The 14,456-nt window shown below is 45.1% G+C and overlaps 3 protein-coding genes across 3 annotated transcripts in view; 1 reads left to right on the top strand and 2 right to left on the bottom strand.

Annotated features, from left to right (window-relative positions):
* Positions 1–1,876: 1,876 nt before the first annotated feature.
* On the bottom strand, positions 1,877–3,076 carry Rpl36al (ribosomal protein L36a-like). The gene is made up of 2 exons (XM_013012253.1): positions 2,995–3,076; positions 1,877–2,240 (listed from the first exon to the last, which is right to left on the bottom strand). The coding sequence occupies exon 2, from the start codon at positions 2,221–2,223 to the stop codon at positions 1,903–1,905; it is 321 nt and encodes a 106-aa protein (XP_012867707.1). The 5' UTR covers positions 2,224–2,240; positions 2,995–3,076; the 3' UTR covers positions 1,877–1,902.
* A 103-nt stretch (positions 3,077–3,179) lies between these two features.
* Mgat2 (mannosyl (alpha-1,6-)-glycoprotein beta-1,2-N-acetylglucosaminyltransferase) lies at positions 3,180–5,041 on the top strand. The gene has a single exon (XM_013012326.1). It carries the CDS (start codon positions 3,684–3,686, stop codon positions 5,028–5,030), a length of 1,347 nt encoding a protein of 448 aa, XP_012867780.1. The 5' UTR covers positions 3,180–3,683; the 3' UTR covers positions 5,031–5,041.
* Positions 5,042–8,487: 3,446 nt separating this feature from the next.
* The window catches only part of Dnaaf2 (dynein, axonemal, assembly factor 2), a 7,183-nt gene continuing 1,214 nt past the window's right edge, over positions 8,488–14,456 (bottom strand). Inside the window, exons 2-4 of the mRNA XM_013012229.1 lie at positions 13,789–14,454; positions 10,464–10,607; positions 8,488–9,145 (exon numbers count right to left, since the gene is read on the bottom strand). Coding sequence (XP_012867683.1) covers positions 8,654–9,145; positions 10,464–10,607; positions 13,789–14,454 — 1,302 coding nt within the window. The 3' untranslated portion in view covers positions 8,488–8,653. The remainder of the gene's footprint in view (positions 9,146–10,463; positions 10,608–13,788; positions 14,455–14,456) is intronic.

Below are 14,456 nucleotides of genomic sequence, written 5' to 3'. Positions count from 1 at the left end.
AATTACTGAAGCTTTTACTCAGGGCTGAGGATATAGTTTAGTGGTACAGAACTTAACCTGACATACTGTTTATGGTCTGTTAATAAGATCTGCTGCTGTGTGGAAATGAATTAACTCCTCTAAGTTTTATTTTTTTATTTTTTTTTGGGTCCGGTCATGGGGGCTAAACTGGGTCTGGGCACTGTCCTGTCAGCTCTTCAGCTCAAGGCTAGAGCTCTACCACTTGAGCCACAGCGCCACTTCCGGCTTTTTTCTTTTTGCTTATGTGGTGCTGAGGAATTGAACCCAGGGCCTCATGCATGCAAGGCAAGCACTCTGCCACTGAGTCACCTTCCCAGCCCCCCATCCTCTAAGTTTTAAATTGCCATTCTGAACTAGGCATCCTGCCTGGGACATGAACCACTTGCCCAGTATATATTTAATTGTTCAGTAGTAATGTTAAAGGATGAACTGTCTCAATAGGGCAGTTTGTTCCAGTAACCCTTATTTTACTTAATGACCCCAAAGTACCAGAGTGGTAATGTTGACAACTTTTTTTGTGTGTGTGTACTGTCCATGAGCAAGCCAATGGCAGTTGGAGTAGAGCATGAAGTTTCCTGCCCAGCTGGCTTCAGAACAATGGATCCTCAGATTTCCTCCCAGTAGCTAAGATTACAGGCATGAGCCACTGGCTCTGGCTGTTATTCTTAATCTTGCAATACCTAATTTATAAATTGAACTTTATTGTATGTACAAACATATACATAGGAAAAATTAAGAGTACTATTCCAGGTTTCAGGCATCTACTGGGAGTCTAGAAACCATCCTCAGGTGAAAAAAGGGTAGAATGGATTAATAGATCAGAAGAACCTCTGAAAATATTTTTCCTGTTATCATTTAGCGTAACCTGGTTGTAAAGTGTGAGGCACAACTCAATGTCTTCCTTATAAGCAGAAAATACCAACTCTTTTGTGTTGGTACTAGTGCTTTGTAGCAAAGATGGCCCTGAGAGGAAGTTGAGTGGGCAGAGCTGGATTTGTTCAAGTTCAGTGTGTAAACTACTCATGGAAGCTTAGGTGCATGATAAGGTGTGGCCTTTCAGTGATTGGTTGATCCCATTTCCTCTCCTCCCACGCAGTCTTTTGCTTTAAAAAGGGGATGCTCCCTGTTAATAAGAGTTCCTGCTTGACTTAGGACTCCCAGCTGCCTCTGATTGTCTCCTGGGCTAAGGGAGGCTGGGGAAAGGGCAAGTGGCCCCACTTACCTCTCCCACCTCTCCTCGACCCTGGCCGTCCAAAGACGGATGAAGACCCAACAGTGCTTGAGCTCCGCCTAGGCGTCCCTGAGCTTTTGTGCTAAAGGCTAGTACTCTTACCACTTTAGCCACAGCTCCACTACCAGCTTTTTGGTGATTAATTGGAGAGTAAATCTCATGGACTAGGCAAACTGGCCTTGACATACATACCATCTTCAAATCTCAGCCTCTTGAGTAGCTAGGATTACAGTTGTGCGCCACAGGTGCCAAGCAAAAATGCCAACTTCTGGGAGCTGAATGAATGTAAACAATTTCTGAAGAAAAACGAGCTCACTCCCTAAGAATTTATAATGTTCTTAAGAACCATATTGGAAAAGATATGTAGGCTGGGAATGTGGCTTAGCTGGTAGAGTGCTTATCTAGCAAGCATGAAGCTCTGGGTTCAATTCCACAGTACCACAGAAAAGAGCGCTAGCCTTGAGGACAAAAGAGGCTCAGGGACAGAGCCCAGGCCCTGAGTTCAAGCCCCAGGACCAGCAAAAAAACAAAAGAACACTTAGAAAGTTTGGGTATTTTCTGAGATTTATTAGTTTTCCATCAGGTAATTTTATAACTTCAAGATCTTCCCCTCAAAATTAAGACCCCCACCCCCCTCCTCCTCCCAAAGTTTAGAACTGGATCACTTGGCCCTTTCTCTTCTTATCTCCTCCCAGTTCAAAATGCTTGCATCTCTTGATGGCCAGCATCCTCTTGGATCTGCAGTTAGGCTCAACACATTCAAGCCTCAGCACAATCTTCTTGGTGGTTTTAGCCTTCTTTCGGAATATTGGCTTGGTCTGCCCACCATAGCCGCTTTGCTTCCGATCGTAGCGCCTCTTCTCTTGGGCATATAGAGAATCTTTGCCCTTCTTGTACTGGGTCACTTTGTGAGGCTGATGCTTGCCACATTTCTTACAGAAAGTCCTTCTGGTTTTGGGTACGTTGACCATCTTTGTAGTAGAGCTGTCTGCACAAGATGAGAGCAAATTAAGACAACATTTAACACTCTGAAACATGAAAAGGCCAAGATTTTTTTTTTTTAAAATCGATCATCGACAGTATCAATTCATCAAGTGCTCGTTTTCCACACGAATAAACTCCTAACAAGTGAACACCTCTTTGGGATGCTTACGTTACTGGCTAGGTCTGGGGCTATAGCATGGTGGTAGACTGCGAGGCCTTAAGGCCGGCTCTCCAGCACCGCGCGCAGAGGCGAAAACTGACATTACATGAGACTAAAACATAACGAAGGCGGGCGTGGCGGTGCCCGCCTGCAGCCCGGGACTCGGGAGGCTGGAGACCCGGCCCGGAGGAGTGAGCTCCCTCAACGCCTAACTCCTGGGCCGCGCAGAGAACACAGCCGAGGGTTTCCTCCTGCAGACCGCCACCGCCTCCTCCATTTTCTAGCTCGCGGGTAGGCCCACGGCCGGACCCTACGGCCACCCGGGCTCCGACGCGCCCGCCCAAGGGCCGCGCCGCTCCGGCTTCGCGCTTCCCCTCCGCAGCCCCGCCAGCAGCCCGGAAAGCTGACGTGGACACCGCAGCTCCACAGCCGCCATGCTCCCGCGCCGCTGCCCAAGGCTGAGCCAGCTCCCGGGCCCAACCAAGCCAGGACGCCGGACCTACCCTTCGCTTCCCCACAGGGGCCTAGTCCTCCCCGAGATCCTGAACCCACAGAGCCCCTAAAAAAAAAGCCGGTACGGCCGCCCTCCCCTACTTACCGGGAGACCCGGAGACCACGACACGCGCCTCACGCAGCTCTGAGGAAAAGGACGAGGGGAGCGGAAGTGGGAACTGAGCTTGAGTGGCAGGACAACCAGCCAATAAGCGGCCGCCTCCTACGGCAAGGCGTCCCTAAATACCTCTGGAAAGCACCAATAAACTGCCCTGGGGGCGGGCTGGAGGGGTGTGGGCCGAAGGGCCGCGGCGATTCGCGGGCCAGTAAGCGGGTTGTCAGAACGGTCGCCACCGGAGTGAGGCGAGGCTGCGTCTTCGGGTACGGGCGGCCAGGGGCCCGAGTGAGGATGAGAGTGCGGAGGACGCAGGGCCGCCGGAGGCGCAGGTAAAGACACCAGGGTGCGGTAGAACGGCAGCTGGGCTTCTTCCGGGACCCGTGGTGCTGAATGGAAAGGACCGAGACGACGCCGAGCCGTGGTTCCTAGCGGCGGGGCCGCAGCTCCAGCTGCCGCTTGCCAGGCGAGAATGTGCGGAGCCCGGGCAGCGCGGGGCGGCTGAGCGCCTTCGGGCCCCAGGACCTCCGGGGCCCGGGATGAGTTAGCGAGGGCAGCCGCGGGGTGGGGGGGCAGTTCCTACGGCTACAGGCCAGCGCTGCGGCCGCCGCCCGCCCGCCCGCCCCTTCCGAGCAGAGGCCGCCAGCCCCTTTCCGTGGCCATCGCTGGCCCTGGAGACCATGAGGTTCCGCATTTACAAACGGAAGGTGCTAATCCTGACGCTCGTGGTGGCCGCCTGCGGCTTCGTCCTCTGGAGCAGCAATGGGCGACAAAGGAAGAACGAGGCCCTCGCCCCGCCGCTGCTGGACGCCGCCGAGCCCGCACCCCGTGCGGGCGGCCGCGGCGGAGACCATCTCGCCGTGTCGATGGGTATCCGCAGGGTCTCCAACGAATCGGCGGCTCCTCTGGTCCCCGCGGTCCCGCAGCCCGAGGCGGACAACCTGACGCTGCGGTACCGGTCCCTGGTGTACCAGCTGAACTTTGATCAGACGCTGAGGAATGTCGAGAAGACCGGCACCTGGGCCCCCCAGGAGCTGGTGTTGGTGGTCCAGGTGCACAACCGACCCGAATACCTCAAAATGCTGCTGGACTCACTTCGCAAAGCCCAGGGCATTGATAACGTCCTCGTCATCTTTAGCCACGACTTCTGGTCGACAGAGATCAATCAGCTGATCGCTGGAGTGGATTTCTGTCCGGTTCTGCAGGTGTTCTTTCCTTTCAGCATTCAGTTGTATCCCAATGAGTTTCCTGGCAGTGACCCCAGAGATTGCCCCAGAGATGTAAAGAAGAGTGCAGCTTTGAAATTGGGGTGCATTAATGCCGAGTATCCTGACTCTTTTGGCCATTATCGAGAGGCCAAGTTCTCCCAAACAAAACATCATTGGTGGTGGAAGCTGCATTTTGTATGGGAAAGGGTCAAAGTTCTTCAAGATTATTCTGGCCTAATACTTTTCTTGGAAGAGGATCACTACCTAGCCCCAGACTTTTACCATGTCTTCAAAAAGATGTGGAAGTTGAAGCAGCAAGAGTGTCCTGAGTGTGATGTTCTCTCCCTGGGGACCTACACTGCCAGTCGTAGTTTCTACGGCATCGCTGACAAGGTAGATGTCAAAGCTTGGAAATCTACAGAGCACAATATGGGGTTAGCTTTGACCCGGGATGCATATCAGAAGCTGATAGAGTGCACAGACACTTTCTGTACTTACGATGATTATAACTGGGACTGGACTCTTCAATATCTGACTGTAACTTGTCTTCCAAAATTCTGGAAAGTGATGGTTCCTCAAGCTCCTAGGATTTTTCATGCTGGAGACTGTGGTATGCATCACAAGAAAACATGTAGGCCATCCACCCAGAGTGCCCAAATTGAGTTACTCTTAAATAATAACAAACAGTACATGTTCCCAGAAACTTTGATAATCAGTGAGAAATTCACTATGGCAGCCATTTCCCCACCCAGGAAAAATGGAGGGTGGGGAGATATTAGGGACCATGAACTCTGTAAAAGTTATAGAAGACTGCAGTAAAGGAAAAAAAAGAAAGCAAAAATGACAGTCTTCTATTTTTGATATTTGTTTCAATAGGACATACAATTAGATAAAAGAGTTTAGGACCTGGTTTCTGCTTTAATACAAAGAAATTCTTGTAAAAGATGTCCAAATATATAGTAATCTTTTCCAGTTATGTCTGATCAAAATTTAAAAACAAGTTTTCATTTTGGAAATTGGGTTTAAAAGCTCAGTCTGTATCTGCTGAAGATAATGATTATTATTAGTTGATATGAGGAAAGGGGGAATTTTATTTAAATTGCATCTGTTAATCTTTTTATCAGAAACTTTGTACACTTTTCCACTTTTGAAACTTATTTTAAGTACAACAAAGTTTATTTAAAACTGCCATAGCAGTTAAAAGTATTAAAATGAAATCATTAAGAGTATTAATGGAACAGCAGTTTCACTCTTGACATTGTTGTTAGGAAAGGATTACTCTATTGGTTTAATAACTCAGAAATTACATTTGTTAAACACCCTGTCTGAACAGTTATTTTCAGTATTAAGGATTCCTGTACTATTGTGTTAAGATTTGCCTGTGCTTTGGAACCTTCATAGAACACACTTTCTTTTGGAATGTATTTGATGAGAAAGTTTAAACATTTTCACCTCAATGTAGAAATACAGTGGTTTTGATTTTTTTTTCTTTAGTGCTGCCAAAATAAAATACTCATTTTTGCATAAAAAAGTTCCTAATCATTTTGCAGTTTTATTTCTTCCACCAATAAAGGCATTGTAGAAGTTGGACCAGTTACACACAGTATATGAATTCAAAACCATGCTCATGACAGTATTCCATATGGAGGAAACTATTTGGCTTTCAAATTGGCCAGCCATAGATAATGAGCAATAAAAAGCTGCTCTGTAAGGGAAATGCAGTCTAAATTGTTTTTGAAGGCCAGAAATGATACAAAGTTCAGTGTGCCAAAGTTCATGTTCTTATACCAATCTTATGAAATCATACTTTTTTTCAGTGTTGGGGATTGAACCTAGACCTTGTACATGTTAGGCAAATGCTCTCCCACTGCACTACATCCTCAGATCTCAAATCTTTTTTCTTGACAGATGCAGTAAAAAATAGGAAGTAGGCTTAAACTTTACTACAGAAGTTTCCCATAATTTTTTTTTTTTTGTCAGTCATGGGGCTTGAACTCTGGGCCTGGGCGCTGTCCCTCAGCTCTTCAGCTCAAGGTGAGCGCTCTACCACTTGAGCTACAGTGCCACTTCCGGTTTCCTGGTGGTTTATTGGAGATAGGAGTCTCACAGTCTTTCCTGCCTGGGCTGGCTTTGAACCTCGATCTTCAGATCTCAGCCTCCTGAGTAGCTAGGATTACAGGCGTGAGCCACCAGCGCCCAGCTAAGTTTCCCATAATGTAAAATCAGTCAAAACTTACTCAAAGTAGACTAATTTCTGTGTAAAGATTTTACTGTTAGTCAACCTACCTAGGGGAACTGTTACTACTGTGTTGTGTGGCTAACAAATGCATGTGCTAGTCTAAGGCATAGTTCTCTCACTTTAATACCTTTTTTAATACAATTCTCACTTCTCAATATGGTGCCAGTTATTTTTTTTTCTTTTTGTCAGTTGTGGGGCCCAAACTCAGGGTTTGGATGCTGTCCCTGGGCCTCTGTGTGCTCAAGGCTAGCACTCTTACGACTTGAGCCACTGAATCACTTCCAATTGTTGAGTGGCTAACTTAGAGATGAGTCTCAATTTCTACCCCAGCTAGCTTTGAACCTTAGATCTCAGCCTCCTAATAGTGGATTCAGGCATAAGCAACCAGTGCCCAGCTGATGCCAGTTTTGGTTTGGTTTATAGCCTATGTTGGCCTTGAACTTAGAATCCTCTCTCCTTAGCATCTTGGATAGTTGAGATTACAAGATCTTGTGCATGCTAAGCCATTATGCTACCACTGTGATACATTCCCAGCTCTTAATGCTAGTTTTTATGGGACAAAGGGGTTATAAATTCTTGGTTTTCTGACCTATTACTAGTTCAAAGGACTAAAAAAAATTAGATGTTTTCCAGTCTAATTTAGTAGCCTTACCTGGCACAGAAATATATTAGATATTAGCCTTAGGGTAATTTATTAACAAATATTTTTCTTTCATGCTATCCCAAACTTTTTTTTTTCCCTGCCAGTTCTGGGACTTGAACTCAGGCACTGTCCCTGAGCTGCTTCTGCTCAAGGTAAGCACTCTACCACTTGAGCCACAGCACTACTTCCGGTTTTTTGTTTATATGGTACTAAGAAATCAAACCCAGAGTTTCATGCATGCTAGGCAAGCACTCCCACTAAGCCACATCACCAGTCCCCCAATACTTTTTTTTTTTTTTCAGGTGTGGGGCTTGAACTCAGGGCCTGGGCACTGTCCCTCAGCTCTTCAGCTCAAGGCAAGCACTCTACCACTTGAGCCACAACACCAACTTCCGGTTTTCTAGTGGTTCATTGGCAATAGTCTCACGGCCTTTCCTGCCCAGGCCTGGCTTTGAACTGTGATCTTCAGATCTCAGCCTCCTGAGAAGCTAGGATTACAAGCATGAACCACTGCTGCCCAGCCAAGTTGCCAGTTTTTTTAGTTTTAATTCTTAAATGTGTTCTATAAAACCAAGGTTGGACAGGTTTATAATCTCAGTACTTGGGAGGCTAAAGCAGGAGGATCAAGAATTTGAGGCTAAACCAGGCACTGGTAGCTCATGCCTGTAATCCTAGCTACTCAGGAGGCTGAGATCTGAAGTTCAAAGCCAGCCCAGGCAGGAAAGTCTGTGAGACCCTTATCTCCAATTAACCACCAGAAAACTGAAAGTGGCACTGTGGCTCAAAGTGGTAAAAAGCTAGCCTTGAGCAAGAGCTCAGGGGCAAGCATCCAGGCCCTCAGCTGAAGCTCCATGACAGCCAAAACAAAAAACAAAAAAACAAAAACAAAAAACAGTTTGAGGCTAGTCTATACTACATACTTAAGATCCTGTCTCAAAAATCCAGAAAAATAGTAGAAGCTGAATTTTGAAAATGATTACCTTAAACTCATTGGTATAACTTGTGTGATAGATCTAAAGAGTAAAATACATTTTAGAATAAAATTTCATCATAATTATAATTGTAGATCATATATATATATATTTTTGGGGGGGGTCCGGTTGTGGGGCCTGAACTCTGGGCCTGGATGCTGTCCTTCAGCTCTTCAGCTCAAGGCTAGCCCTCTACCACTTGAGCCACAGCGCCACTTCCGGCTTTTTTGTTCTTTTTGCTTATGTGGTGCTGAGGAATCAAACCCAGGGCCTCATGCATACAAGGCAAGTGCTCTACCACTGAGCCACCTTCCCAGCTCAGATCATTCATATTTATTAGGAAGTTCTATTTGGGATTCTCCTCCCACACACATACACTCATATTTCTAGTTAACTGCATTCTTTAGAATTTGTGACAGTGAGTGAATATTTTGAAACTTTTATTAAATGGTAAACAAAAGTATGAAATTCCAACACATGTCCATATATACAGATGATATAACTACATGTTTTAGTCTGCATAGTTAACACAAAGAAGTTATTTTAGGTTAAAAAAATTTACTCTTAACATTTATATTCCTAAATAGTATTAATCCAAGTCATATAGCAAAGAATTCTGAAAGCTAAAAGCACAGTGTGTCACATGATCTTTAATAATCTCCACACTGCCATCCTGCATGTTGGTTTCTTTGATGCTATCAACATCAGGTATCTTGTGAACTACTGTTCCGCTCAGCAATGAAGATAACTGATCTCCACTGAATTCTTTTTCTTTAGTTATCACTTCTAAATTGTCTTTTTCCTCATTTGAGTAAGTAGCACTTTTTTCTTTTGTAAATTCAGGTTCCATGTTTGCCTTGGGTTGCTTACATTTTTCCAATAGTATCTGAGAATCATTAAGAGATCCTGGTTCCAAGCCTGTTACTAAATCACAAGTATCTATTTTTAGTTCTTTAAGTGCTACAGATGAATCAGAATCAGTTGTAAGATGTTCCAGGTTGTCTTTTTCAGTTAGATGACCTCCTTCACTGAGGCTTCTTTCCTTTTCTTGAAACTGATCAGGATTACTACATTCTAGCAACTGTATTGAGAAAAAGAATAAATTAGTAAGTCTTTTTTTCTTTGGTCCGGTAGTGGGGCCTGAACTCTGGGCCTGGGCGCTGTCCCTCAGCTCTTCAGCTCAAGGCTATAGCTCTACCACTTGAGCCACAGCACCACTTCCAGCTTTTTCTTTGTGCTTATGTGGTGCTGAGGAATCGAACCCAGGGCCTCAGGCATGCAAGGCAAGCGCTCTACCACTGAGCCACCTTCCCAGTCCATTAGTAAGTCTTTTTAGCAAAGAAAAATAATTGTAGGACTCTCTGAGAGTCAGATTTTTTTTAAGTTTGGGTGTTAATAACCCTTCCTCAGATATCCTCCAAATGCTGACCTTTTTTTTTTATTCCAGTACTTGAAGACCGGGGGGGTTCGGTCATGGAGTCTGAACTCTAGGCTTGGGCGCTGTCCCTCAGATCTTCAGCTCAAGGCTAGTGCTCTACCACTTGAGCCACAGCGCCACTTCCGGCTTTTTCTGTTTATGTGGTGCTGAGGAATCAAACCCAGGGCCTCATGCATGTAAGGCAAGCACTCTACCACTGAACCAACCACCTTCCCAGCCCCGACAATTATTTTATTATTGTTTTTGTCGGTCGTGGGGTTTGAACTCTGGGCCTGGGCTCTGTTCCTGAGCTCTTCAGCTCAAGGGGAGCACTCTACCACTTGAGCCACAGAGCCACTTCTGGTTTTCTGAGTGGTTTATTGGAGATAAGAGTCTCATAGACTTTCCTGCCTGGGCTGTATTTGAACTGTGATACCCATATCTCAGCTTCTTGAATAGCTAGGACTACAGGTGTGAGCCATCAGCACCTATTATTCTTTAAAACTATTCTTGCCCCAACTCATATGTTAGCCAGTTGTACTTATTTTCAGGCCTAATACTGAAGACTATAAAAATGACCAAACTTAAGGTTTACTGAAAAATGAACAAGTTCCATGACATAATCTCTATGATTTAAGAAAGAAAGCAAGGAACCACTAGCTACTCAGGAGACTGAGATCTGAGGATCATGGTTCAAAGCTAGCCCAGGCAAGAAAGTTCATAAGACTCTATTTCCAATTAATCACCAAAAGTTGGAAGTGGAGCTCTGGCTCAAACAGTAGAGCACTAGCCTTGAGGAAACAAACAAACAAACAAACAAAAAACTCAGGGACAGAGGACCAGAACAAAACAAAGCAAAACAAAACAAAAAAAACCTAAAAAAGCAACAAACACACACACACACACACAAAAAAGAACTGAAATTTTTTGTTAGGCTTTAACCTTGCCAGGAATCACTCTATAAAGCCCACCAAAATCTTACCTTTGCATGAATTTCAATCTTTTCATCAGTAACATTAAGTACTTCAATTAAAGGTGGGGTTCGGGAAGTTGCCTGTTTCGATGGAGAGCTCAAGACCTCTTCAAGAAACTCATCAACATTTTCTTCACTGACAAACAACCTTTCCTAAAATAGAAGGAAACAATATTCTGCTTTCCAGGTGGTAAAAATAAGGGGGAAAATCAGAGACAAAGTTTCAGTTTCTCTTCTATTAAACCATATTTGAACTGTGAACACCTGTAAACCTTAGAAACAAAACTTGTACATTTAGAGTAATATGCCTTGCTGTTACTTAAAGATCCAGAATGTCTGCTACATTATAGAAGCATCAAAAGCATTTCTAAGGTTTAGACCTGTGAAAAAGATATTCCTCTTTGCCTCACTACAAAAAGATACTGTATTCTTCTTAGTCAACCTAAACAAAATATTTACAGTGGAAATGGTTATGATTAAAATGCAGAAAATTTACATATTTTATGACTATTTCATATAAGAGTGGTTAAAGTCCTTGACCCTGAAGCTCTAGGAAAATCTTCAGTGAATATATAAAACTAAAACTTAATTTAGTACTTTTTTATGTGTAAAATGAATTCTGATCTTAAGAGCCAAAAAGGTCTCTATTATGATTATTTTCATATAATAAACATGTTGTTAGAGTCATTATGTAGTGACTTATATTTTTTTTCCAGTCATGGGTTTGAACTCAAGGCCTGGGTGCTGTCCCTGAGCTTATGTGCTCAGGGCTAGCAGTCTATTACTTTGAGCCACAGCACAGGAAAATGTTCTTTCATAAATTTCCCCCTTCTGATGACATAAACATATTCAATTTTAAGATTTATATTCTCAAAAATATATTAGCACAAATATCATTTTTGGAGGGCTTTGAGTTAACTACTTCCTACAGATAGCTAACTTAATATGCAGCTGCAACATTAGCAAATTTCTAGGAAAACAACAGGAAATAGACAATTCTAGCAGGCTAAAGCTCAAGGTCAAATAATACTCTGTGTGTGTAAGAAAGAGAGAAAGAAAGAGACAGAAAATGGGATTAAACCTAGGGCCTTGAACTCTTGCTTGGCAGCTTTTTCAGCTCATGCTGGTGCTCTACCACTTGAGTCACACACAGTTCTACATCTGGCTTTTGGCTAATTGGAGATTCGTCTATGGACTTCTCTGCCTACACTGATTTGAACAACAATTCTCCAATCTTAGTCTCCTGAGTAGCTATCATCATAGGGTTGTTTCTGGGAACTGAATAGAGCCAAGTCACTCTGCCACTTCACCACATTCTTAGCCCTGATTCTTAACATGTTTTGTTTGTTTTATTTATTTTTTTGGGTCTGGTCGTGGGCCTGAACTCTAGGCCTGGGCGCTGTCCCTCAGCTCTTCAGCTCAAGGCTAGCGCTCTACCATTTGAGCCACAGCGCCACTTCCGGCTTTTTTTTTCTGCTTATGTGGTGCTGAGGAATCGAACCCAGGGCCTCATGCATGCAAGGCAAGTGCTCTACCACTGAGCCACCTTCCCAGCCCGTTTTGTTTGTTTTAAAAGTAAAAGTTGGGCTGGGGAGGTGGCTCAGTGGTAGTGTTTGCCTAGCATGCATGAAGTCCTGGGTTCCATTCCTCAGTATCACATAAATAGAGATGATAGATAGATAGATAGATAGATAGATAGATAGATAGATAGATAGATAGATAGATGATAGATAGATAGATGTAAAAGTTACAGCTGGGCACCGGTGGCTCATGCCTACAATCCTAGCTACTCAGGAGGCTGAGATCTGAGGATCACAGTTTCAAGCCAGCCCAGGCAGGAAAGTCCGTGACACTCTTATCTCCAATAAACCACTAGAAGACCAGAGGTGGCACTGTGGCTCTAGTGGTAGAGCATTCACCTTGAACTAAAGAGCTGAGGGACAGCACCTAGGCCCAGAGTTCAAGCCCCATGACTGACAAAAAAAAAAGTTACTGACTTTATTACAAACCTCAATAAAAATATCATCAATGGCCCTTTTTGAGCTTAAAGTCGATACAATTTCAAACTTTTTACACAGTTTTCAAATGCAGGTATCCATGGTTCATGCCTGTAATCCTAACTACACTAGCTTTGAGCACAAACACTCAGGGACAGTGCCAAGGCCCTTCAACAACCTTCATGAACAACAAAGCAAAGCAAAACAAAACAAGTTTTTCAATATTTGCCAGTAACAGTAGAGTATTGAATCTGGAATCAAAGAACCTGAAATTTTTACCCTAGGCCTGAGGTGTGGCTCAAGTGTATGCCTACCAAGTTTGAAAGTCCTGAGTTCAAATGATACCACCACAATAATTTATTCTAAAACATGTTATCCTAAGTAGACTAGATAATTCTTATCCACTTCTAGTATTTGTCCAGAAGCACTTTTTGTCGAACAGTTCAGTTCAACAAATATTAATTACACCTAGTTAATGCCACAGGGCCCCAACGATAATTCAAACAAAAGCAAGGAGAAAAGCTCTGGTGTAGTATATGCTCATTGCAGGACAAGTTCTCCAAAATCAGCAACTGAGACTTTATGTAAGCAGTACCCTATGGTAGTAAGGGCATGGGACTGGGTCTGAGTTTATTTCGTCTTGTGAGTAATGTGTGGTACTGACTTGCATTTCCTCTCCAGAAAATACATTATTACTTACAGAAATTTCTGGGGTCGAATAAGTTAAAAGTATGGCCAATTTGGGGTGCGTCTTAAATGTTCCACTTCAACGAGGAGGGCTAACGTTACACCCCTTTTTGCCAGGAGACAGAAAAAAAGCTCTAACGTTAAGCATACAACTCTAGAGGACTAGGATCACTGAGAGGGAATCCATTTAGTCTCCCTTGGCGCCAACAGGCCACGAGGAAAAAGCTGCACGTAAGGCAATCAGAAGATTGGAAACCCATTTGTAAATCTGTAAACTGCCTTTTTTGAGAAACACATGTAAGGCTGAGTGCTGGCGGCTCACACGCCTGTAATCCTAGCTATTCAAGAGGTACAGATCTAAGAATCACGGTTGGACAGGAAAGTCCATGAGACTCATCTCCAATTAACCACCGAAAAGCTAGAAGTGAAGCTGTGGTTCAAGTGGTAGAGCGCCAGCCTGGAGTGAAAAGCTATAGGACTTGGCCCGGGGCCCAAGGATCAGCACAAAAATAAATAAAACCAAATAAAAAAATAGATTTAACAGCTCTACCTTTCATCATGTGAGTTGTTATGGAAAACGCTTTACAACAAACAGACTGCCGACTTGAAAAACGAGATGTAGTATTTCAAAAGGAAAGGTTCTTAGTTACCTCCAAAGAAGCGTCGTTTAAACCCCAATACCACTCTCGCCAGTATCCACGGCTGTCTGGAGACTTGGCCAACACTATGACCGCGTTGTCTGAAGAAAGGCTAACCGCGGGTTCTTCGGGACTCAACTTATTGCCTAGAGCAAATTGCAAAAGGAAGGAATAAACGGAGTCTGGCGTGGAGAAGCACAGTTTATAGTGGAGAGGAGTCAGCTCCCCGCGCAGACTCTGCGGCTGAATCCGAGGCACGCGGACTAACAGAGTCAAGCAATCTTCATCTTGATGACACTGCACAGGCGGACACCGAGGGGTGCCGCTTGGGGTGCCCGGGCCGCCCATGGCTGGGTCTGAGGGTTCGCCTCCCGGCCCCTCCGCTTCCTCGCGCGCCTCGGTGATGTGATCTCCGCGCGCGTCCCCGCCCACTAGGGGAGACTCCCAGTCGGGATCCGGAGGTGCACCGGGAGGGGAGCCTCCGCCTCCGTCCCCCGGTGAGCTCCCCGCTCCGGGAGGCGACACCGAGTACCGGCCCGAGTCCCGCTCCTCCGGCCCGGCGGCCGCGGACGCAGGCGCCACCTCCGGGGAGCGTGGGGTGCTGCTGATCTCGGCGTCGGCGGCCCCGACGGGGCTGGAACTCCGACCTGGGTCTGCGGCGCAGCTCTCCTCCGGTCCCG

This window comes from Dipodomys ordii, unplaced genomic scaffold, assembly GCF_000151885.1.
Source record: "Dipodomys ordii isolate 6190 unplaced genomic scaffold, Dord_2.0 Scaffold16, whole genome shotgun sequence".
NCBI lineage: Eukaryota > Metazoa > Chordata > Mammalia > Rodentia > Heteromyidae > Dipodomys > Dipodomys ordii.
This window is presented reverse-complemented; position numbering and strand designations above follow the sequence as displayed.